This window comes from Acipenser ruthenus, chromosome 21, assembly GCF_902713425.1.
Source record: "Acipenser ruthenus chromosome 21, fAciRut3.2 maternal haplotype, whole genome shotgun sequence".
NCBI classification, from domain to species: domain Eukaryota; kingdom Metazoa; phylum Chordata; class Actinopteri; order Acipenseriformes; family Acipenseridae; genus Acipenser; species Acipenser ruthenus.
The window spans coordinates 29,037,269-29,059,231 of NC_081209.1; the positions used below are offsets into that span (position 1 = coordinate 29,037,269).

Sequence of the window (21,963 nt, forward strand, 5' to 3'; positions counted from 1 at the left end):
TTTATAAACCAAATCACTTTTCTGGTTTAAAAGCAATATTAAACCGGAAGGCTTCGCATTTGGGATCAGCAGCTGGGTTTATACTTAAAAATGCTAAGACCAGATGGCTTAGTCATTCTAAAGAAGCTTTGTTTTAATGGGGTGTTATATGACATTCAGAATAATTAAATATAATGAAGTGTATATTCATAGTATTAAACCATTCACACATGCAGCAAGGTTAAGCAACCACTGGGTTTATTAAAGGCCATCTAGTGGTATGTCAAGGAACTTGTGAACAAAATAATTTGACTCCAAAGTAAAATGAGACTGCCAGTTTTATACATTTAGATTCTGCAAATCTGTGTACTTGGGAGGCCATCTTAACTGCCTCGGTTCATCATAATTTAACAACCTCTGCTCTTTTAAAGTAATAAATAAAATGCACCTGGTTGTAGTTTCTGTGACCCATCTCGATCTAGTACAAATTAGCAGATAGATATCCATTGACATTCAGTATTAAAACCCCAGTATCTATGTTCACTTGACAAGTAGTTAAAATGGGATGGATTACATGGGAAGATGCATTGGATTAAGAAATGGGACGCAGTGCCTTTTGAAAGCGCTGGATTAATAATTAAGAGACGGATGGATGTGAAAGCTGAGAGCGAGTCCCCAGGTGTGTGTGTGTTTCTATTGTTCCTTTAGAAGCTCAGTAGTCCGGTGGTGGGAGGGTCACCATAGCGATGAACTTTTCGTAGTGAACAATGCCATCGGAGCCGACGTTTGCTTCTTTCAGGAGATCATCAACTAGGAGTGAAAAAGAAGATGAAGTTCAGTGCTGGAAGGCATCTACCATCTACACATTCTGAAACTGACAAACTAGCTTACAGCATTTCTGATGCACAAGCTTCATGATCTGCAACACCTTTTTGCATCCAACATGTTTGTTTATTTAACTGGTATAACGGTATACTGTAGATTACCTGAACTGAAAATCAATTTAATGTAATATCTGCTTGGAAGATACTATTTTGGTTAAGTGCAGATCCTAGTCCTAAAGCAGCAGCTGTATAAAGAGCAAACCCACAGGAAACCCCCCACAAAAATAATTTCACCATGTTTGTAAAAGCAAGGGTGCCTATGTGCTTACTAAATAGAAATATATATATATATATATATATATATATATATATTATATAAATTACAGTCAGAGCTATACTACCACATTTACTGTTGATCTTGCGATGAATAGCTTTTAGATGCAATGCTGCTGAGTGAATGTTTATTTATCTTTTTTTTTGTTTTACCAGATCTATTTTTTTTAAACTCAGTGCACTAAACAGCAGCAATCTTAGTCTTTGTTTAACATCATCATTCTATTTCATTCTCTGGACCTTCTTTGTTTAACATCCTCATTCTATTTCATTCTCTGGACCTTCATTGTTTAACATCATCATTCTATTTCACTCTCCAGACCTTCTTTGTCGGTGAGTTTCTCTCCCAGCCCTGTGAGTTTGGCTCTCAGCTCCGATGCCAGGATGTAGCCCTTCTTCTTCTTGTCTGTCATCAGCATGGCCTCCGTGATCTCTGTCTTGGGGTCCTCCTGCTGCATCTGTCTGTGCATCATCGTAAGGAACGTGGAGAAGTCCAGCTCCCCGTTCTTATCTGCAGAGGGTTAGATAAAGTCTCGTCACCGCGATGGGGTGGTGGGTCCCCTCGATAAAGAAAGTGTCTGCTTCAATGATCTGAGGCAGGGGTGTTCAGGCCTGGTCCTGGAGGGCCATTCCACTCCAGGTTTAACAGGTCAAACTAGATTATCAACTGCTTTAGACTGTGCTTCAATTAAGCAATTTAGACCTGGGTTCAAAACAAAGACTAGAACTGGAAGAGCCAACTTTGGCCACCCCTGATCTAAACAGTGGCGGGTCTAATTCCCACCGCTCTTTAACTGTATTAATCCAGCCGGGCTTTCCCCCTGGGCTGATTTATTTACCCACTTCTAAAGGCTGGTCCTCTCCCTCAACGCACCCAAACCCAGGGGTGGCCAAAGCTGGTCATTCCAGTCCTGGTCTTTGTTCCAGACTTGTTCTGAATTGATTCATTGAACCAATTCATCCTCCACCCAGGCCCTAAAGTAGTTCATTAGTTAACCGGTTAAGCCTGCAGTAGAATGGCCCTCCAGGACCATGATTGGGCACCTGTGCCCTAGCAGTTTGTATCGTACGGTACGAACATACAGCCAGTCATTACTTTCAAGGGAACCAAGGAGGAAACTGTTCAGAGCAGAATTCAAATGGGGCTGATTGCTGGCGCCTCCCTGGTGGGCTAGGACAAGGGCTAGAAACAGACCCTACAAAGACTTGCCTATTTTGTGCACCTGAAGAAGCCGGTCCACTTCTCCGAATGTTGGGCAGGTCCCCAGGCACCGCATCACTGTGATGAGATCCTTCGCCACAATCTTCCCCTTGCGCTTCTTGTCGTATAGAGAGAAACACTCCTTGAATTCTAGGGGCAGTAAATAAAAAGCCACTGTTTTATTTATTGATGTATTTTTTATTCTGAAATGCCAAGGCAGTCCAAATGGGCTGGACTCCCAGGGGTGAGCAATGTGGAATGAGTGTGGTTTGTTTATAGTCGTACAATCAGTTCATCATAAAGAAAGGTTAAGTGAAATAAATACATACACATTGATTTAGTGTCTAATTGAAAATATATGACAGTTAGCCACACATTCACGCATGCTAAGTGTTCTCTCATTTACATTTTCATATAGGTGTATGTAATCGATCTTAAATCAGGTTTACACTTTTTTACAAAATATCTTGCCATCTAGAATCAGAAAATATTTTTTGATCACATAGAATAAAAGATAGAGAGAGAGAGAGATTGATCATAACGCTGCGCTTACCATTAATTTGATCTTGGGTAAGGAACTTTGCCTACAAAGTCAAAAATATGAATATGTATTTAGGTTACATTATACATACATATATTATTTATATAAAACATGTATTGCATTTAATTGCACCTACCATGGCTTTAGCGGCGCGGGTCTCTCCTAGTCTACCTGTTGCCGTTGTCCCCACTCCCTGCTGCTTCACAAGAGCTCATCTAGTTCTAAAGTCCAGCTCTCCACCGGGGTGTGTAGAGAGCCGCTGTAACTGCAATAAATACCCCGTCGCCATAGAAACAATCTGTCATCCGTGAAGATTCCGATTACCAACACAGCAGCTGCGCTACAGCTCCAATACAAGGGAGAGCTCCAAACAATGTAAAGCATGTGCACTGGTAATAATTACTGAGTCAAATAAAAACAAGAGGGCCAATTAGATTAGGTAACGGTATTGTGGAAACACAATTCAAAGATGACCAAAAAAAAAACCCAAAGAACACTGCAGGTGGCATTACCATTAAATTCCACCAAGTACCCCAAAGAATGAGCCATTGGGATGAGCAAAAATGAAACCAACCCCCCTTTAAAGGTTTACTGTAGTATGTTCTATAAAATGGATATTAAAGTCACATAGCAGAGTGTAAAATCGTAAGCTAAAGAATGGTAAAGCGCAGGTACACGGTATGCATTGGTACATGCAAATCTATACAGCACGGCAGTAAAAGCAAGGTAATGCAAAACTAGCACGGTCCCCTTAAGGAACGGCCACTGCGTTAATGATTCTCATATTTTATGACATCTCTGTAATGCGTTTATTTCCTTGTTCTTTTTACGGGCAGAGGAATAAAATAATCTCAAATAATCTAAAGGAGTGGCATGCCGTTTATATTTTTTAATTGCCGCTAGTTACTGATATGGTGAAAATGATTTATTATTATTATTAATTCCTTAGCAGACACCCTTATCCAGGGCAACTTATAATTATTACAAGATATCACATTATTTTTACATACAATTGCCCATTTATACAGTTGGGTTTTTACTGGAGCCATCTAGGTAAAGTAACTTGCTCAAGGGTACAGCAGCAGTGTCCCCACCAAGGATTGAACCCATGACCCTCTGGTCAAGAGTCCAGAGCCCTAACCACTACTCCACCATGGATTCCTCTTCCCTGCGTTAAGCAGGAGCATGTTTTAAAAGCCTCCGTCACTGCAGGACTAGGGTTACCTTATCATTAGACACACAGATACATCATGACACCTGTCAGAACATTACCCTGTGATGTCATACAAAGGGTCAAAGTTCCAGCACTGTATATAGATTCTGCTCCCTAGCTGTGTGGTAGTTTCACAATAAAACACACCCTGAAGTGTCTTATTAGGGTTTCAAATGGCCCAGAATTCATTAGTAGTACAAGAAAACAAAAGTTTGAAGAGATCCCAATCTTATTCAAGTAACAATAAAACAATAATTTAAAAAAATAGTACTAATTAAGAGCAGTAATGAAAAAAATAACACCACTTTTACGTTGTATTGGGCTTTTAGTTGTATTTTTTTTTTTTTTTTTTTTTAATAATAACAGGAATATTCACATGCAAACATTTCACCACCAAGTCAGGCTGGCAACACAATCCCACTTGACAGGATCCAGATTACACAACAGAAACAGCGTCTCCCTTTGAATAAATCAACAAACAAGAGAAACAGCTGGCACTGCATCTAGTAAGACCTAAAGTTCAAACAAGAAAACAGATTGATAAAAGCAGTATCGACCTTGAAATCAGCAACATCATGGACTGGTTTCACCGTGTTAACCAGGGACTGTGAAACCAGCTCTAAATGTAACATGCACTGTTACTTTACTTTTGATTAGAGGCGGATTCCATATGGTGTCTTCCAGGAAAAGTGTTTTATTTTATTGTATTATTATTATTTTATGAAGCACTTGATGCATTGGAATGAGGAACCCACAACAAAAATAAACAGCATTATCTTTAATATCAAAAACAAAACCAATGCTATAGTTCCTGTGCGTTAGACAATTAAGACAACGGCACATGCTAACTAAATAAATACATTTTTAAATAAGTGGGCAGGGGGTGGAACTTACAGACTTTGTCACACTAAAATAAACAACGTCACGCAGAGCAATAAGGTACAGTGAGGGTGTCGAGTCATCAAAAAGTCATGCCTTCATTTCCAATTTAAAAAGGCTTTAAAAAAAAAACAGAATAAATAAAGAAGCTAGCCAAGCCGACATGTATACATGATTCTGTAGTAAAGATGTGTCTTTTTCAGCTTTTGTTTTAATCTGACCAGCACATCTACTGTGAGGGATAACCCAAACGATCCAGTAACCGAACAAGCAGCGGGAGACCGGGCAGGAGAGGGTGCCACTGAAGGGGGGCGGGGGGGCCTCTACAGAGCCGGGGACGTGTGGAGCGATTATTCTTCCTATAGGTTCCTGTGCGCTGTGCTAGCGCATGAGGGACAGAGTATCAAACAGAATACCAGAGAATATGAAAATACATGAATCAGAACGCTACATTGTAAATCTGTTACATTCATGTACTCTACCCAAGTAAAAGACCATGTTCATTTTTGCTTGACCCACGTAAATGTTTAATGCATTAGTCGACTGTTTGGTCTTCTGGGCACACCCCTTCGTCAAGAATCAGGCATTGTTGACCTACCAGTTTGTTTAAGATTCCTTCCTCCTTGAAGCAATCTGGCTGCACTGTCACACTGTGAATTAAACTGCCAGCCTTCAGTTAACATTGCAGGCTCAAGCAGGCAATATATAACATATCCAGGAGGACCCGCGGGGAAACTGCTGTTTGTTCTGACTAAAGAAGGCAGACAAAATATTTTTCAGTTTTAGTTTAAGTAAAATACTAAATGAGCATATGGGCACTGGTGCTTTTTTAACTACTGTGGGCATAACTTCTGTCTTTCTTCTGTCTTGTTTAACTGGGAGGTAAATAGCCAATGATGCTGAAGTTTAATGTACAGCCAATAAAGAATATTTAAAAAATCTCACTTCTTCAGTCTGTCCTACAGAAAAAGCTCCTCTAGATAGCATTGCTCCTGGAGTTTACAATAATTGCATATTTAATACAGTGCAGGCTTACCAGGGAGTGGGTTGCTAGTCACCAGTTAGTTAAACTATCTTTTGCTAGAATTGTTGATCCAAAAAAAAATAAGTACAGTCCTTGGCACAGCCTGAGAATACCTTTGCACAGAAGGAAATAATGTACTGTGTTGTGAGCAAAATATCCCGTCTGCTGCACTGGAGAACAGAGGCCATTGCTCGAGGTTCTAACGCTGGTCCTTCATGTGTAAAGTATAGAAAGCCCACGGCTCGGGGACGTAGATAACCCCCGGGTATTTTTTTCTCAAGATCTTGTCGTTCCACAAACAAGCCACCCAGACTGCGATGAGTGCGAGGGTGATGCAGAAGGTGTAGAAAAGGAAGAGCCCGTTGCTGTCCAGGACGAAGCCTTTGCGCTTCTGGTGCATTATAATAGCCATCATCGCGAAGAACGTGAAAATGTACAGGATGAAAATCTGACCCTCCGTTACAAGGTACCTGGAAAACAAGGCATGGCAGTGAGTGCCCATCCCCAGCCAAGGAGACACACACGGCAACAGTATCAGGAACCATGCACTGCACACATCCATCACATACAGAACAGAGTATCATTCATGCACTGCACACATCCATCACATACAGAACAGAGTATCATTCATGCACTGCACACATCCATCACATACAGAACAGAGTATCATTCATGCACTGCACATATCCATCACATACAGAACAGAGTATCATTCATGCACTGCACACATCCATCACATACAGAAGAGTATCATTCATGAACACACATCCATCACATACAGAACAGAGTATCATTCATGAACACACATCCATCACATACAGAACAGAGTATCATTCATGCACTGCACACATCCATCACATACAGAACAGAGTATCATTCATGCACTGCACACATCCATCACATACAGAACAGAGTATCATTCATGCACTGCACATATCCATCACATACAGAACAGAGTATCATTCATGCACTGCACACATCCATCACATACAGAACAGAGTATCATTCATGCACTGCACACATCCATCACATACAGAACAGAGTATCATTCATGAACACACATCCATCACATACAGAACAGAGTATCATTCATGAACACACATCCATCACATACAGAACAGAGTATCATTCATGACACATCCCCATGCATTGTTTAATTAAAACTAGACCAGACTAGCTTTCAATGGCTTCAATCAGGTGTAAAAAAAAATAATAAAAAAAGTAGATCACAGCGAGCTACATCCACAGCATGTGAAATAACCACTTGCAACCACGTGTCCGACGTCATTACTAGCACAACCAATGGAATGCCAGAAGTCGTGCAAAAGCAGGTCATCGTTTATCATTCATGAGCAAGATTCTGGTACCCTCACATTCCACAGTGCTGGATGGTAGATAAAAGCAATAGCTGGAACCCATTTCAAGTCAAGAAGTTATATCATTTTTATTTAATGATATGATGCCTATATCTCAAAGGCTGTTGTGTTGATTATTATACAGTACACTGCTGTGATACATGCCAGACATTAAAGGAGACTTTCTGGTGTAATCCCCCATCCCCTAATCCGCAGACACAGAAATTAAACATTTGAAAACATGAAGCTTGTTTTAAAGGACACACAAATTAATTTACGGTAAACCAAACTGCTTACAATGAATTATTCATCTCATGTCTGATCAGTTTTAGCCATGGCATGGTTCAGGAGGCAGACTGAGGGCTCCCTCTTACTAAATGTATACCCAGTGGGAGCTTTCACATTTTTGAAGCGTTTCTTCATGTCTTTGTCTTCTCCTCCATCACTCTGGGGGCCGGCAAGCTCCCCCCCTCGTCATGGAGGGTTACACGCCCCCCCCGGGGCCAACCCAACCCACCCCCCCATACACACACAGCTCCACAACTAGATTTACTCACCAGTAATACAGGCCACTTGGCCCCACAAGAAGCCATGCAGACAAAGGCATTGCTTTCCCTTCCTTAACGTGAGTGAAGCACCCGGTGAAGTACAGGAATAGTATCAAGAAAAATGGAATGTACCTGCCACAAAAAAAGACCCTGTTAAACTGGGTAGCACTCATTTAATAAGGGAAAGCTGACCAGTAAAGAGACCGATTATAACGATAACAATCATACTGATAATTCCCAAAACATTTTAATGAACAAAAACAGCCATGGTACGAAAGAAGCCATTTTATTTACTAAAAGGACCCTGATAAAGTAAGTTTTCAAGAGCCACTGAGTTTGGGTTTATATATGAAACTGAAGGCCAAGTTAGCCCTGGTAGTGTATAATGGGAAATGTTAAACACAAAAATACATTTAACATTTTGGCAAAAACATGTTTGTATTATAATAATTAGAAGAACGATGTGCACCCTGCACCTCAGCAGCCCTACTCTGACTCTGGCTGGCTCTGGTTCAAGTTCCCGATCTCTGCTGCGTTTCTCTGTTTCACCTTGACCAGAACTTGACTCTTCCTAATTGAATTTTGTCTTTGGTTTTACTTACCACATTGAGTGGCCTAAACTTTCGTCGTAGTAATAGAGGAGCTCAAAGGAGTCAATCTGCGAAGAAAACATAAATACTGGTAAACACTCTGCTAAGACATGGTTTTAAAGCAAGATTTTTTCTATACAGTAATATGCACTAATGGTTTCACAGCAAGACTTTTGCAGTAAGCGTCCAGGTGGCAGCTTGACTCTGGCTCCAGAGTTGAGACTGAGTCCATCACCTTGATCCCAGCGGCAGATGCAAGCAAGGCATAAGAGAAACTGAAATCCTAAAGGGAGGCATCCGAGACAGACTTACACATCACACATTGTTATCTCTATGGATGTCACTGGAGAAGCCAGTGTGGCAGAGTCCCAGCAAGGTTGCGTTGCATCTATCGGATGCTGCCATGTGGAAAAGCCGCACGGCATCTGCAGCAGCTGGGTGTCTTATTAACAGCAGGGCTTACCAGCGTCTCTGGCTTAAGGTTCTTGATGATGGGATTTTCTCTGACGGACAGATGTAGCTGGTATCCACTCAGAATCAAACGATGATTGATAGAATCCCCCACCAGATGAATGCTAGCTCCCATCACAAACATTATTATGCAGACATAGACCGCCGACCTCGGCAGTGTTTTAGGAGATCTTTCGATAAGCTGGGATTTGAAGAGATAAAAAAAAACAGAATCATTACTTCAATGAACAGTCCCTTATTATTCACAAAGTTTACCTTTTCAAACTGCCACTGGCAGAAAAGTTTCAGGAATATCAGAACGTAAACAAAAAAAAAATCTTTAATTATGAATAACTTAATAATATTTTTATATACAGAGACTATAAAAGGTGGTAAATTATCTGACATGCATACGCAAAACTGAGTTTTATTAGTACAACTTCAAACATGGGTGCATGCAGTCAAGAATTTACAGAGTAAGAGTATCTCATTCTGAATTGTTTTGGATTTTCAGGGTATCTTAACCATCAAGTACCAGTTACCTTGAGCAGAAGAAAAGGGGTGATGACGTTGTAAGCCATATGAAAGTAATCACCAGCGCTGGGCTTGTTCAATGGGAACCACTCCAGCGGCAGAATTATCTGAAAATATCCCCACAAATGAAACACAAGTAAGATAAAGCAGCCATGGAGCCCAAGCAAGATGCTGGCATGCCATTTATCTTACAAGTGGGCTAGATTTGTTAAGCTTTAAAGGGCACTGAATAACACCAGCAGTACCTCCAGTGCTGTATGCATGTGGTAGAATTTAAACACTGCATTGGAGCACAATCTTTGTCTCTGCCATAGAGAGTTACAGAAAGTAGCGTTGTACTGGGCTTGTCCTGCCTGTCCACACTCACCATTACGATTGGACGGCCAAAGTCCAGCAGCCAGTTCTGCACAGTGAAGTAAAACCACAGGTCCAGATGGAACTGGGGCTTCTTACTGGAAGACTCTGAGTCATGTGACCCGTGTCTGCTGAAAAAAAAACAACCCTTTTCACAAGCAGTTTGAAGACATGACTAGAACTGATTAGACATGATCAGAACTGATTAGACATGATTAGAACTGATTAGACATGATCAGAACTGATTAGACATGATTAGAACTGATTAGACATGATCAGAACATTAGACAGGCAGACGGAATACTGCCCTTCCTCTCCACACACAGAGATGTGCATATAAATACAGCACTAGCACTATGAGGCATGAAGTGAGAGAAGACCTGTCTTACTTTCTATATCTATGCCAAAACAAAAACAGAAACAGAGAGCGACTTTTGTTTAAATAAAGAAGTTATTTTGTGGTGTTTAGTCTGACAGTCATGTGGACAGCATGCTTGGAGCAGCAATGCCATTCTAAGTGTATGTCTCTTGGCAATGTATTCTGTATGGTATTGATATTAGTGCAGCGCATCTCTCTCCTGTTGATAAGACATGTTTAGTTTCAGCACTGACTTCAATGGAGATACCCAGTGAAATGAGGGCTGTGGTGAGGACAGCTGTTTTGCATTAGAAATATGAACGCAGGAGGGAGCAGCTAGGGCTGATAATCAGGTACTTGGAGAAAATAAAACAATGGATTTTGCTCTATTACTCGGTCTCAGTGTGCTGCTCCACTCCAGCGTACTGTATAACAATAAACAATGACCACCATCAGCCCAAAATGTTTCACAGAATATTAACCATACAGGCGCTTTGTGAGAAACCCACGCAATGTTTTATAGGAGTCCTTCAAACATATGAACAGTGTTCTGTGGCAAACGGAATGATATAGAAGTCAGCTGAAGCGAAGGCGTGTCAATTACAACAAAGAGAAAAAATATGTTTCAATAATTTAAATTGTGAAAGAGGCCAAGTCACTTCTCTTTGTTAGTGCACCACACGGGATGCTAAAGTAAAAAAATACCGAACAATACGACACAGGCATTCATTTCCCTGCTCTTCATTCTACATTTCATTAAACATTGTCAATTAATAGCTGTTTCCTTAATAAATGCATGTTTCTGTATTAGTTTAAACAGACACGTGGCCCCTCTGCAGCAAGGGGAAGACCAGGTCTTCATAACTTCCAAGACTTTTCTGTTGCTGTGCTTACGCAAAGCCGTGTCTACGTGTTTGCATTTTGATTAACGACAGTTCATTTGGTCAAACCTTTGGTGAAAAACAGATCCTTGCAATATCACGGGGTTCTGTCGTTTCCGTATAGTGGCTTGCATCTCCCCTCTTGAAGAATAAATATTATCTCGTGACTCTGTTAACTTCTGCAGAAGTGCGCCCCTTCACAAAACGTCAGCACCAGACAGGCTCAGCAAGATAACTTCTCTCGATCCTGAAAAAAAAAACACAATGCAATTTAACAACACCCACGTAGTATACTGGTGTACAGTAGTTAGTACACTGTTGTAGCACCATGCATTTAATTCGCGACTCTCCCTGCTTACACTCCACTCGCCATGTTTACAAAGTATAGCTGCTATTCTGACCCACGATACAAATAGATTGACTCACTCGGTTACAGCGCTGAAACATTAGAAGCAGTTTCGCTTACACCTCAATATGCTTTTAAATAAACGTCTTGGATACGCGAGCTTCTACCTTTTCCTAGATTAACCCAGGCGATGCTGCAATGTGAGAGGTCTCAGCTATGTCTGGGTCCTCCGCATTGTCCTGCCTGTAGTGTAGTTCGTGTTTGTGCACTGAAAACTAAATCGACAGATTTTCCAGCAACCCAGTTTTTAAGGATTATCTCGAGGGTTTATCTCTGCAAATTGCGCAGTGGGTCCGCGAAATGATGCACGGCAAAACAGCAAGATAAATAAATGATGTATCGCAAGAAAGACAAGACCGTAAAAAGTAACTTCATTGCTTGCATTAAACAGTCGTGAAATATTGATATGCCCCCCCTTTTAAAAGAAAAAGGCTGACGTGTGGCACATTCTAATAAAGCAATGTTACAGTTTAAACCGTGGCTTACCCCTGACGTAGGTTCTAATCTTCTTTATTTTACTTTATGTTTGGAAAAGGACCCAGGACGGATAAATCCAGATGATGAAAATAATAATACTATAATTTGGTAATGCAGGCTACTGATGGTTATGCAAGGTAAAAAAAATAAATTAAAAAAAGCCACAAATATAAGATTTAGAATTTCTATTAAATACTACTATTTCTCTGCATAGATGTGCACCTGTAATGTAACTGTATACTATTGTGTGTTGTATTGGTTTTGTTTAATGGGATGCACAGTGCATATATTTCCCAGTTTCATTGCCAGTGTATCTCAGGAATAATCTAGGAGCTGGATACACGTCCTCCCCGCCTTTTTAAAGGTTATTCATCAAAGCTTTTAAACGCTTATAACAGAATGAACCTTGACTGACCGAGCTAAGGCTACATTCTGTGTAGTATTTTGTAATGGGGTATTTTACATTCTGTGGATATAACGGGCAGTGATGGCTTACACTTGTTAGTGCTGTTTGTGTAATTTGATGTAATAGGTTTTTAAGAATTACAACAAACCTCTTAACATTTTTTTTAATTAATACTTTATAATAAATTAAAATAAATAAAAAAGGGACAATCCATATGCACATATAATATTACACTTTTTTTTTTCTAAAAGTATTATGTTTCTGGTATATCCCTCGCTATTTTTATTTTCCCGGTGTAGCCTAATCCTCGTTATACATCTGCACAAGTTTCTATTAAAACCCTTCTGTCTTTTTTTTAAATTTTATTTTGAGAGCCAATGTTTCTACCATAACCCCAATAACGTTGGCCTCGCAGAATGTTGCTAGATAGGGTCGGAAATGTTCCGTTGTGCTGAAGAAAAACTGAATAAATTCACCCCACTATATTGTGAAGGAACGTTTCCACGGGATCATTACAACATAACACTACGTTTACTTATCGTTTAAATGTGACGCCGGGGACGTGAGTGTAGACTTACTGAAATGCTGTATTTTTACAAACATTATACTGTTAACCAAAAAGGCCACTTATCGTAAACTGATGAATAAAGCAACCGATCGTGCTGAAAACAAAATAAACATTAGACCTGTTAAATATACCCTCCAAACATCCACTTCCAAAGAAATTAATAATAGTAATTACACAATATTTCAAAAACCGAGGCTGCTTCCGTCTCGCTACCCAGCAGCAGTGTGTGCAACGTTAACAAATCCGGACACATTTGTCGACACTCGGTTTTCTGATCGGAAGACTTTTTAGATGGAAACGGTTCCTGCATGTAGTTCATCCTGGTTGAAAGGTACACTCGATACACTTGTCGTTTTGAACAGAATATTTATTCAGAAACTGAATGATGCTGAGTACTTTAAAATACTCAGAATATGGACTGGATATTCGGCAATAAAAGTTTAAGAATTGAAACGTTACCTGTCTACGAAGCGAAATGTCGGGTTGTTTACTTCAACCTTCCTCGAATATTGTCAGTTCTAAACTGTCTTGAAAAGATAAAACTAAAATAAGATGATTTGGTAAACAACAGACGTGTTTTTTTTTTTTTATATATATATTATTTTTTTTTTATCTTTTTATTTTGGTGATATCTTATTAGCCAGCTGAATGTTTTGCTTCAAAGAAAAAAAAAAGTGTTTCGTGTGAATCGTGAGTCTTGTTTTATCATTTTAATGGGAGGCTGGTCGTTGAACGGCGAAGCTTGTGGGCGATTTGTGCGAACAGGAAAATTAAGCAGCAGCCAGGTCGGGAGTGGATGGATTCGTTGGCCGGGTACGTGTACAAAGCGGCGAGCGAAGGGCGAGTCCTGACGTTAGCTGCCCTGCTGCTCAATCACTCTGAAGTGGAGACGCGCTATCTGCTCAGCTATGTGACCGAGCACGGAGGCCAGCGTTCAACCCCGCTTATCATTGCAGCGAGAAACGGACATGCAAAGGTGGTTCGCTTGCTGCTAGAACATTACCGGGTCGAGACGGAGCAAACCGGTACTGTGAGATTTGACGGGTAGGTTGGAGCTTGTGTCTTCCCCGCACTGTATTCAGTGAATTAAATGTTACAGCGTTTGTCGATTTACTGTACAGCACATGTCATTGTACACTTTGGTGTCTAGATAGCTTTAAACAAAATTCTGCCAAGACAAAATACTGCACACTAAATTATTTGCAGCGAGCTACACACATAACTTGTATAATTGCATAAGTTGTTCATATACTAATTCTCCGCAAACATAGTATAGAAACTATACAAACAATACAACAATATATATTTTAATTGATTTTGGACTGTTAAAGTATAGTCATACTGCAGTTTTAAAAGTTTTTATTATGGTATAAAAGTTTTCCTAAATATTTGCTGAGATTGATCTGAAGCTACAGTAAGAGGACTTTGTTAAATCTTACACTATATACACTCATAACCTCAGGCCGCTGCCCATAATACACATGTCATATGTACAAAGATGGGAGTCTGCTGAGCATGTTATTAAAAATGGTGGTGTCAAGGTCAGTACCAGCCCTAATAAGAGTGGCACGCTTGTGGGAGAAAACTTACAACATCTCTACAATATAATTTATGTGTTTTGACATTGCAGATACGTTATTGATGGGGCCACTGCTCTGTGGTGTGCAGCAGGTGCAGGACATTTCGAGGTTGTCCGTTTGCTGGTCACTCAGCGTGCAAATGTGAACCACACCACTGTGACCAACTCCACGCCTCTGCGGGCGGCCTGCTTCGACGGCAGACTTGATATTGTTAAGTACCTGGTGGAGAACCGTGCAAACATCGGCATTGCCAACAAGTATGACAACACCTGCCTTATGATCGCATCATACAAGGGCCACACAGACGTGGTGAAGTACCTGCTTGAGCAGCAAGCCGACCCCAATGCGAAAGCCCACTGCGGAGCTACTGCCTTGCATTTCGCAGCGGAGGCCGGCCACTTGGAAATAGTGAAGGAGCTGGTGAGGTGGAAAGCTGCTATGGTGGTCAACGGTCATGGAATGACCCCCTTCAAAGTGGCGGCTGAAAGCTGCAAAGCCGATGTGGTTGAACTACTTCTGTCTCACGTGGACTGCGACCGGAAAAGCCGCATTGAAGCTTTAGAACTACTGGGGGCCTCTTTCGCCAATGACCGAGAAAACTATGACATTCTGAAAACATATCACTATTTGTACCTGGCAATGCTGGAGCGATATAGAGATCCCAGCAACATCATAGAGAAAGAAGTCCTTCCTCCAATAGAAGCCTATGGCAATCGCACTGAGTGTAGGACTCTGCATGATCTCGAGGCGTTGAGGCAGGAGCGGGATGCCCTTCATATGGAAGGATTGATAGTCCGGGAGAGGATTTTGGGAGCAGACAACATTGATGTTTCTCATCCTATTATTTACAGGGGAGCTGTGTATGCAGACAACATGGAGTTTGATAAGTGCATCAAGTTATGGCTTCATGCACTGGAGCTCAGACAGAAGGGCAGCAAGAACACTCACAAGGACCTGCTCCGGTTCGCCCAGGTCTTCTCCCAAATGATCCATTTGAACGAGCCGGTGAAAGCGAAGGATATAGAGAACGTCTTGAAATGCAGCGTGGTGGAGATCGAGAGAGAAATGTCGCGAATGAAAATAATTCAGGAAAGCGATATCCACTCGGCCACGGACAACTACGAGTCCAACGTTTTCACCTTCCTCTACCTCGTCTGCATCTCCACCAAAACTCAGTGCAACGAAGAGGAGCGAGCTCGAGTCAATAAACAGATCTACAACTTGATTCAGCTGGATCCGCGCTCCAAGGAAGGGTCCACGTTGCTGCACCTCGCCATTAACCCCAATACGCCTGTAGATGATTTCCACACCAACGACGTGTGTAGTTTTCCCAACGCCCTGGTCACCAAGCTGCTCATCAGTTGTGGCGCGCAAGTGAACGCGGTGGATAACGAGGGGAACAGCCCCCTTCACATCATCGTGCAATACAACAGACCCATTAGCGATTTCCTGACCTTGCATGCCATTATCATCAGCTTGGTGGAGGCAGGGGCTCACACAGACATGACCAACAAACAGAAAAAGACCCCCCTGGATAAAAGTACTACTGGGGTGTCTGAGATCCTACTCAAAACTCAAATGAAGATGAGCCTTAAGTGCCTAGCAGCCAGGGCCGTGCGGCAGCATGAAATCAATTACAAAAACCAGATTCCTAAAACTTTGGAAGAATTTGTAGAGTTTCATTAAAGGTTCACATCTTTTATTGTTTGTAACAATGGTGCTGGGGAAAATAACAGTTGAATAAAACAAACAAAAATTAAAAACTTGATTAAGGATACAGTGCTGTAGGTTTTTTTTAAATATTTGAGCTTCAGCGAAGATTGACATTAACAGATATGTTGCAGACTTTAAACCAAAAGACATTTTCAGTTCTAGGAATTGGCTCTCCTGATTTTAAAATATTATATATGCATTATTGGTTTTACTTTTGTGTTACAGGATAGGACTGTGGAAATGTGTGTTTTTCCCAGATTCAGTGAAAGAGCATAGAGTTGAACTCATTTATATTTTTAATGACAGTATTCCTTTTGTTGAACTGCTTCCTTGGGTGATATTGGGGACTCGTTTCTCATTCTACTCTATCATCTGTATTTAGGCCATTGAGGACAATGTTTTAAAAGCAGTGTAATGTAAAATCACTTAGTGTGGTGGGGCATATTCATTTTAAAAATAAAAACAGGCATATTGAAATAAAAGAAACGTCCGTTTGGATAATTATACAGCCACAACCTTTTAATAGATGTCTGTGTGTACACAATATATTATATAAATATACTGTGCATACACAAACTGCCTATAAAAGAAGCAGGACCTGCTATATATACAGAAACATTTTATTTTATAAAGATCAGAACCAGACTCTCTTTAGTTCAGCAAGCAGTTTCTTCAGTTCAATAGTGGTTTAAAGTTTAGCGCAGTCTGTTCATGCTAATACTGGTGCTGCAAGCCATACTGACGTTGGTCTGGTATGGAGATGCATGCTAAGATCCTTTATATTGGAGTTTAATGTAGTTGGGCACCAAAGAATAATAGCCTTGGAGGTAACATTATGTCTGAGATTTATGAGTATAAGCTTAAAACTCTGTCCACTTTGCTTTTTAGTGTATTTTCCTTACGCATGGGACTTTGAAATGAAATAGGAATTATTTATGATCTGTGCAGCAGTACATAGTTATTTTTTGTTTTCTAACAATAGAGTCAACCCATAGTATATTCTGGAGTAAAATAACTTCTTATGAAATCAACATGCTGTATTGCCCAAACCCGGGCTATGAGTCTGTAAAATAGTGAGCTGTTCTCCCAGGCACTCTTTGTTAAGGTAGTAAAGAAATACATATAGAACATGTAGCAGTGGGAGTCACCATGCTGCTTCCCTTGTTGAGTTCTGATCCTGTGTGCATGCTCTTTGTTAGAATACACGCTAATGCCTAGAATGTTTGGACTGTTTTCAGTGTGTTTTTTTCCCTCAGTACATTTCTTACCACACTGTGACCTGGGCATGTCTGCACAGAATTCAAATGCAAGCATGTGGTCAATACAGTAACAGAATGATGTTTTAATAGATACACATTAACAGAGAATTGTGTTGAAGAAGACAGTGTTTTTGTGGTATGAAAATGCAGCCAGTAAAGCAGCCTGTTCCTTCATGTGTATGGTGTGGGTTCTGTGTCAATCAAGTGTCTGTAATTTACCATAACACACAGTACAGCACTAGACAGTATCTTTCTTTGATAACAGAAATGCTGCAGCTACACCACAGCATTTGCAGTTGTTTATTTTGAATGACTGATTTGAAATACTTTTTTTAAAATTCTTAACAGCAAAATAATTTACAATGCAGGTGTGTGGCAAAAAGTATTTTTTTATAGGTTATAGTAAGTGAATACAGTACATGCAATGAATTCAGTCCAGTCTCCTGCATTGAGGACTCCAGTTTGTTTTTTAAATTTACTGCTATAGGGAACAGCATGGATGGAACCTTAATGTGGGATTTGTATTCAATAATAGGAAAACAATTCACCTGTATTGCAATTGACTTATTAACCCATGTGTGGCTGCATGTCTTCCCACCTACATCACATTATATATGCAACAGGTATGATATGAATGAGGAAACATACTTGTAATCAATGGCTTTCTGTAACTGGAAGTGTATATTGGTGGATTTACAAGAAGGTAAAACACATCAACAGATTCAATAACACTCTACACTCCACATTACATCAGGTTGACTTTCATACAGAAACACGTGCATATACACTCTCACACTCTTCCTTACTATTTCAGTGTGATGTGTTTATTTTTTTTAATTTGCAACAGCAAATGATGCCTGAATGCAAAAAGATTGAATTGTGTGTGTGAAAGAATTAAACTAAATCTCTATACCCTTTGAATGTTTTTTTTTTTTTAAATCTGTATTCTCCCATGATTTCTGTACTTAATTTTGTAGTGTTTCTGCACACATGCCTATCTGACAGACTGACTGACAGGCAGGGGGCATTATATTTTTACCCCATCCATTGCAATATTTTCCAATGAAAACGTCTGTGTGTTTTGAAGCTGTATTTAAGCCTATAATTTTTAAAATCTCAGATAGTTTGTAACCTTAATATCTGATTACAGAATGTGTAAAGTACCCTTATAAAAGTTTACCACAGGAAAGCACAGTAAGATGTAGATAAGCATTGTAAAGAACAACGAGGTATGGTAAAGAATATTAATAAACGTGGCAAAGCAGAGTAAAGAATGGTAAATACATAAGCATGGGGAAACTGCAAAAATACTGTGGGAAACTTTTATAAGGGTGGAAATGTATTTTATTTTCATAATGGATGTATTTTGTGCTGAATAAAACACCAGTAGCATTCTAATTGAAGATGTTTTGCGTCTACACCTTTGTGATTTTTTTTATTTTATTTTAATGATATCTTAATTGTAACATTTGAGGTTATTTTCCACTATTGTAGCAGGCTAGAACCACAAATGAAGGGTTGACATTGTACAGGCATTTCAAATGTCGTGTGTGGTGGCAACATTTAGAAACTGGGCTGAAACTTTCCAACTTTGATATTTGTCTTTCTTTATTTTACGCATAGCAGATGCTGCTGTGCCCAGGGGCCACAGCAATGTTGGCCTCATACTGGATGTTGTTATGTTGTAAAATTGTACAAAACAAGAATCTTGGCACAAGTAAAGAAAGACTGGATTTTATTCTGATTCATTAACATATATACACACACTGTAGACAACAGTTGATATTTTTACCCTTGGCAGTTTTTCCTTCAGTTTGCTGTGAGTACAGGAATTTTGCCAACAATTGGGAAACTATGAAAAAAAGGTTTGGCGAATATTCAGGTACCATTATAAAAATGTAATGAACCCAAAGTGAGAATTTGGCATACTTCTTGTAATTTGTGACATTTAAATCTGCTGTTAATCACATATCTTAGAAAATATTGTAAAAAAAAAAAAGTCAACACATTTTTCAATTTTAATGCACACTACTTCTGTAAAATGACAAATTCTGTAATGTGTATGTGTATTATGTGCTGTCAGACAAATATAAATGTGCATTGCAGTCCATAAATGATGGATGTTAATTTCCCTGTGTTAGCAGGGGCTTGCATTACAAAGATGATGTAATTTAACATGTTACAAATAAAACAGCTGTAACTAAGCCACTTAATCTGAGCAAACCCTCCCTAGAAGAACATGATGTTAGAAACACTGACAAACAGCAGCTGGGACCTTTAAAATGGATGGAGCGTCTTATACGGAAAAAACCTCACACTTTTTATGAAGGAGTACAAACATGATTAAGAAGCTGGCACTGTACTTTGTAGTTTGAACGTGCCTGCTACTATTCATATGTGCAAAAAAAATAAAAATCCATCTACAAAATGTCACAGCTGTTACTTCAGCTACCAACACATGCAACCATGTGTTGCATTTTGGAAATAGAGATTACCAAGCAGTTTGTTACAAGTTACGAATTTAATCTGAGCTCAGCGTTGCTAAAACAAAACAAACAAACAAAACAAAACGCGATGTCTATAGTGTGGCTACAGGGCCATGCCACAATCCGTCCCTGCTGAATATACCGAGATACACGACTAGGGAAGGAATGGGAGACTACAAAATTCAAGTTTTTGTTTTTACAAGACAAAGTGCATTATACAATAATATGTTTCTGTGATTTGAAACCAATACTTGTTAGATATTATACTTACTACAGTATAAAGCTTTGTGAAAAAGAAACAGCAGTCATATTAAAGCAGGGAAAACACTTTAAAAAAAAAACTTTAAAAAAAAATTATCATCTGAGGTCAAAGCCGTTTGAAGAAGGGTTTGAAGAAACCTGAGTAATTCATACCAGCCAAGTCACTTGTATGGCTGAAGCTCAGTTAGCTGGTTAATTAAAACAATCGTGACCCTTTCTAAATCTTTACTCTTGTATACCATGCTGCTGCGTTTCCATCTGCACCATGAGATCAGGCTGTGACAGTAGATCGAATGGAGGCTCTCACCAGTACCATCTGCATTCTACAATTCAGGGGTTAATAGTTTTCAGCTCTGCAAGCGGACGTTACACAAAGACTAAAGATACTTTAACATGGTCCTCCTTTGCTTGTTTCTGGTAACTGCTTGCTTTATCAACATCCATCAATAATAAAATCTAAATTCCAACATATCATCAAAACGATATTGATTTCTGCCAGCTTGAACTGGGACTGCTGCCCATGAAGTAAGGAGGACTGATCTCAAACTGAGACTGATCTCAAACCGGTCCTCGTGCAGATGAAAACAGCTTAGGAAACAAAGTAAATCTTTCTTTCTGATGCCCACCTCTCCTTCATGAATCAGCACACTTGTGTAGGGCATGCTCTTCACTGTGACTGATTCTCAAAGGGCGTCAGCAGCCAACCAGATTAATGTCGGAGGTGATCTCTTTTGTTTTTATTCAGGTTCCCCAGCAAAACAAGACATTTTTTTCCCCTTCTTTTACACGAGACAACAAGCACACTTGGCAAGCTTGTTGTTTGTTTTAGATAACAGTACCAAGGATGAAAAGACAGGCTTCTAAATGTACAACTGTCAAGATACAAGTACTTTTTACAAAACAAAAAGAATCAGAACAAAAAAGTAATAAATAACTTATCGTGGAAAAAAAAAAAAGTTTTAAAGACAGACGTTAGCATGCACATTTACTCTCCTCCAAAACTGATCGAGTCATTTGAAAATCTGTCCAGGGATTTGTATGCCATCACCCACACAGCTGGTGTGCAGCTTCCACTGTGGTCAATTGAGGGCTTTGTTAACAGACCAAAACTATCAATCTGGAGTGAGGCTTTTAATAGTGTACACCTTTCAGTTTAGATGAACTACAACCACTGATTTCTCAGTCAACCCCCCTGCCTTTTAAACAGGTAAGACACCAGCCATAGAAGGCATCAAGCTATTTTTCGCTTTGTGATTCTTAAACTCTGCAGGCTGGTCATGGTTTTACCTGCTCACGCCAGTAGGAGGCGGTGTGGTGTTAAGTTTTAAAGGCAAAGAGATATAATATAAACTGAAGCCATTCCTCTTCAGGGTCAGTTTCCTTGTGAAACAGGATTTCTGTTTCGTAAAGACCTTGTCTTCGTGCGGGGCGGAGAGCAATGCCAATGCCGTCAGCTTCGCTGATTGTAACGTGGCGATCCGGATTTCAATTTAAATAAAGCACGGTTGTCCTTAAACAATACAACGTAACACTGCTTTTTTCATTGCCATAAAAATAGTGCTTCAATATTTTACAGAAAGCGAGTTTGAAGTGTCGGGCACGCCGCTTGTGCGCGTTATCTCTCCTCTAAGGCTTTTCCGTTCGGCTCTTGTTCCCCCTCCTCTTTTCTCTTGTGTCGTGCGCTCTGGAAGAACCCCAGCTGTGGAGCGGAAAAGGAACCGGCGTGAGAGCTCAGCTCAACCC

General features: G+C 40.0%; 4 protein-coding genes across 9 annotated transcripts in view; 1 reads left to right on the top strand and 3 right to left on the bottom strand.

Annotated features, from left to right (window-relative positions):
* Nucleotides 1-220: 220 nt before the first annotated feature.
* LOC117428566 (calmodulin-like protein 4) lies at nucleotides 221-3,430 on the bottom strand. The gene is made up of 5 exons (XM_034047705.3): nucleotides 3,015-3,430; nucleotides 2,891-2,921; nucleotides 2,347-2,487; nucleotides 1,459-1,647; nucleotides 221-789 (listed from the first exon to the last, which is right to left on the bottom strand). The coding sequence occupies exons 1-5, from the start codon at nucleotides 3,015-3,017 to the stop codon at nucleotides 692-694; spliced, it is 462 nt and encodes a 153-aa protein (XP_033903596.1). The 5' UTR covers nucleotides 3,018-3,430; the 3' UTR covers nucleotides 221-691.
* Nucleotides 3,431-4,462: 1,032 nt separating this feature from the next.
* LOC117427958 (ceroid-lipofuscinosis neuronal protein 6 homolog) lies at nucleotides 4,463-13,161 on the bottom strand. 6 transcript variants are annotated; one of them, XM_034046375.3, is made up of 8 exons: nucleotides 13,096-13,161; nucleotides 11,134-11,311; nucleotides 9,839-9,956; nucleotides 9,480-9,578; nucleotides 8,951-9,139; nucleotides 8,500-8,555; nucleotides 7,907-8,029; nucleotides 4,463-6,464 (listed from the first exon to the last, which is right to left on the bottom strand). In XM_034046375.3, exons 2-8 carry the CDS (start codon nucleotides 11,196-11,198, stop codon nucleotides 6,194-6,196), a joined length of 921 nt encoding a protein of 306 aa, XP_033902266.3. In that variant the 5' UTR covers nucleotides 11,199-11,311; nucleotides 13,096-13,161; the 3' UTR covers nucleotides 4,463-6,193. The 6 variants fall into 6 exon arrangements, with proteins under 6 accessions (XP_033902266.3, XP_058851458.1, XP_033902268.3 ...); XM_058995475.1 differs by lacking the exon at nucleotides 13,096-13,161 and adding an exon at nucleotides 11,957-12,071; XM_034046377.3 differs by lacking the exon at nucleotides 13,096-13,161 and adding an exon at nucleotides 11,578-11,885 and having other exon boundaries at nucleotides 9,839-9,953.
* Nucleotides 13,159-16,274, top strand: LOC117428200 (protein fem-1 homolog B). Its single transcript, XM_034046986.3, has 2 exons — nucleotides 13,159-13,965; nucleotides 14,552-16,274. Exons 1-2 carry the CDS (start codon nucleotides 13,718-13,720, stop codon nucleotides 16,185-16,187), a joined length of 1,884 nt encoding a protein of 627 aa, XP_033902877.2. The 5' UTR covers nucleotides 13,159-13,717; the 3' UTR covers nucleotides 16,188-16,274.
* Nucleotides 16,275-18,367: 2,093 nt separating this feature from the next.
* LOC117428199 (integrin alpha-11-like) overlaps nucleotides 18,368-21,963 on the bottom strand; it is a 43,608-nt gene continuing 40,012 nt past the window's right edge. Inside the window, exon 30 of the mRNA XM_058995468.1 lies at nucleotides 18,368-21,919. Within this exon, the coding sequence (XP_058851451.1) occupies nucleotides 21,836-21,919 (84 nt within the window). The 3' untranslated portion in view covers nucleotides 18,368-21,835. The remainder of the gene's footprint in view (nucleotides 21,920-21,963) is intronic.

What these genes read in the sequence shown, in the direction of transcription:
- LOC117427958 (XM_034046375.3), bottom strand. Translation starts at nt 11,198, where the DNA reads ATGCAAGCCACTATACGGAAACGACAGAACCCCGTGATATTGCAAGGA. An exon ending in AGTTTAGGCCACTCAATGTG is followed by an intron (nt 8,030 to 8,499) that starts GTAAGTAAAACC and finishes TTTTTGTGGCAG; the next exon opens with GTACATTCCATTTTTCTTGA. An exon ending in CCAAGTGGCCTGTATTACTG is followed by an intron (nt 6,465 to 7,906) that starts GTGAGTAAATCT and finishes CTTGTTTTCCAG; the next exon opens with GTACCTTGTAACGGAGGGTC.
- LOC117428200 (XM_034046986.3), top strand. Translation starts at nt 13,718, where the DNA reads ATGGATTCGTTGGCCGGGTACGTGTACAAAGCGGCGAGCGAAGGGCGA. An exon ending in GGTACTGTGAGATTTGACGG is followed by an intron (nt 13,966 to 14,551) that starts GTAGGTTGGAGC and finishes TTGACATTGCAG; the next exon opens with ATACGTTATTGATGGGGCCA.
- LOC117428566 (XM_034047705.3), bottom strand. An exon ending in TACCCAAGATCAAATTAATG is followed by an intron (nt 2,488 to 2,890) that starts GTAAGCGCAGCG and finishes TACTGCCCCTAG; the next exon opens with AATTCAAGGAGTGTTTCTCT. An exon ending in GAAACTCACCGACAAAGAAG is followed by an intron (nt 790 to 1,458) that starts GTCTGGAGAGTG and finishes TTTCACTCCTAG; the next exon opens with TTGATGATCTCCTGAAAGAA.